The sequence below is a fragment of the Rhipicephalus sanguineus genome, chromosome 7 (assembly GCF_013339695.2).
Source record: "Rhipicephalus sanguineus isolate Rsan-2018 chromosome 7, BIME_Rsan_1.4, whole genome shotgun sequence".
Taxonomy (NCBI): domain Eukaryota; kingdom Metazoa; phylum Arthropoda; class Arachnida; order Ixodida; family Ixodidae; genus Rhipicephalus; species Rhipicephalus sanguineus.
The window spans coordinates 114,132,657-114,134,100 of NC_051182.1; the positions used below are offsets into that span (position 1 = coordinate 114,132,657).

The 1,444-nt window shown below is 52.5% G+C and overlaps 1 protein-coding gene across 1 annotated transcript; it reads right to left on the reverse strand.

The window, feature by feature from the left end:
- Positions 1-253: 253 nt before the first annotated feature.
- LOC119398945 (uncharacterized) lies at positions 254-1,150 on the reverse strand. Its single transcript, XM_037665762.1, has one exon. It carries the CDS (start codon positions 1,148-1,150, stop codon positions 254-256), a length of 897 nt encoding a protein of 298 aa, XP_037521690.1.
- Between the last annotated feature and the right edge of the window lie 294 nt (positions 1,151-1,444).

A 1,444-nucleotide genomic window follows, 5' to 3' on the forward strand; every position in this document is an offset into this window, starting at 1 on the left:
GACAGCTTTTCTTCTCATGCAAACTTAAGGTAGAGGTGCACGCTTCCGTAGCATGTGCTGGAGAAAGGCAGAAAGAACAAGTACCTGTCGTCTTGTTAGATTCTCTGTGCAAAACAGAAGCTGTAGGCGTCGCACTGGGTCTCCTGTCACGCCTTCCTTCAGGTGTGTCGCGCACACAGGTCTCCTGTTGCCCGCGTTTCTCACGGGCTTCTACCTCCAGCCGTAGATGATCCAACAGCTGCTGTAGCTCCGTTTATGACGACGGAGTCTCGTTGGGCCTTTGCAGTGAGCTCTGTCGCTTGTAATGTTCCACCACGATGTCATTGGGGATCACCTTGGTCAGAATCTCGACAAGCATCGCAGCGTATGAAAGCTTCGATCGTCCAAGAGCCTTGAGACCTCTCACGTGTATGGTCACCGTATCTAGGAGATTCCTCATGGCGGTCACATCAGTGGAGCATCGTACAGGCTTGGGTGTTCTGAGGTTTTCCAAGTACTTCTGCTCGATGATCCTGGTGTTTCCGAAGCGGTTGGTTAGAATTTCGGTGGCATCGGCATATGAAGCAACAGTCACTTGAATTCCCTCGATCGCTTTGGCCGCTTGTCCAACCAGAAGGGATTTCAGGTAGTGGAATCTGTCGACGTTCGTTAGACCGGCGTTTGTATGAACGGCATGCTTGAATACATCCCAGAACGGCTGCCACTGTAGCACTTCTCCGTTGAAGTGAACTAAGTCAAGCTTCGGTAGTCTTGAAGCACCGGCAACCAGTCTTGAGGCATCACCGACGGAACGATCTCCCGAAGTCGTACCTGGGGTTGCAACGTCGCTGCGCATTGTCAGGCCTCGGTCCGCCGTCGTTTCAGGCTGAAGTTGTTCGATGTGATAAGAGAGAAGGGACAACGTCGCTGCCGCGGTGTCTTCATACTCCGAGACCGACAGGTAGTCCTCGGCTGCTTGCTCGTCCGTGAGGTGTTCCTCTAGCTGTTCGTTGAGCACACGTAGTCCGTCGTTGCAGTTCTTCAGTCTGTCGTGTAGCACTCGAAGCGCAGGGGCGCTAAACTGACTCGATTGAATGAGTTGACTTGCCTCGTTACGGAGACGCGTGTGCAAGGCTCGTTGGGTCGCTCGTTTGCCCTTGATCCGATCCATCTTCGTTGCTGTTGAAGTCCTTTCGTGGTCGGGTCGCTTGGTTCACAAAACTCCCGGGTTTCTCGGCACCATAAAATGTAGAATAAAGGAAGCTTCGTCGTAGATGAGTGGAAAAAGGGGCGACTTTATTGCCCGTAGCGCATTTGCAAAGCGTCCATTCTAGGCCGTTCCAAATTCAGTTCAGCGCGAGCCACGAGCCGCTCGCTCAAACATGCGCTAGTCTCATCGTCGTCCTTTTCTTCTAATATTTCACAGCTTCCACGTACCGCAGATGAAAATCTCAAGGCGACAGTG

Excerpts from the sequence above, each read along its gene's own strand:
- LOC119398945 (XM_037665762.1), bottom strand. The coding sequence starts at position 1,150 with ATGGATCGGATCAAGGGCAAACGAGCGACCCAACGAGCCTTGCACACG.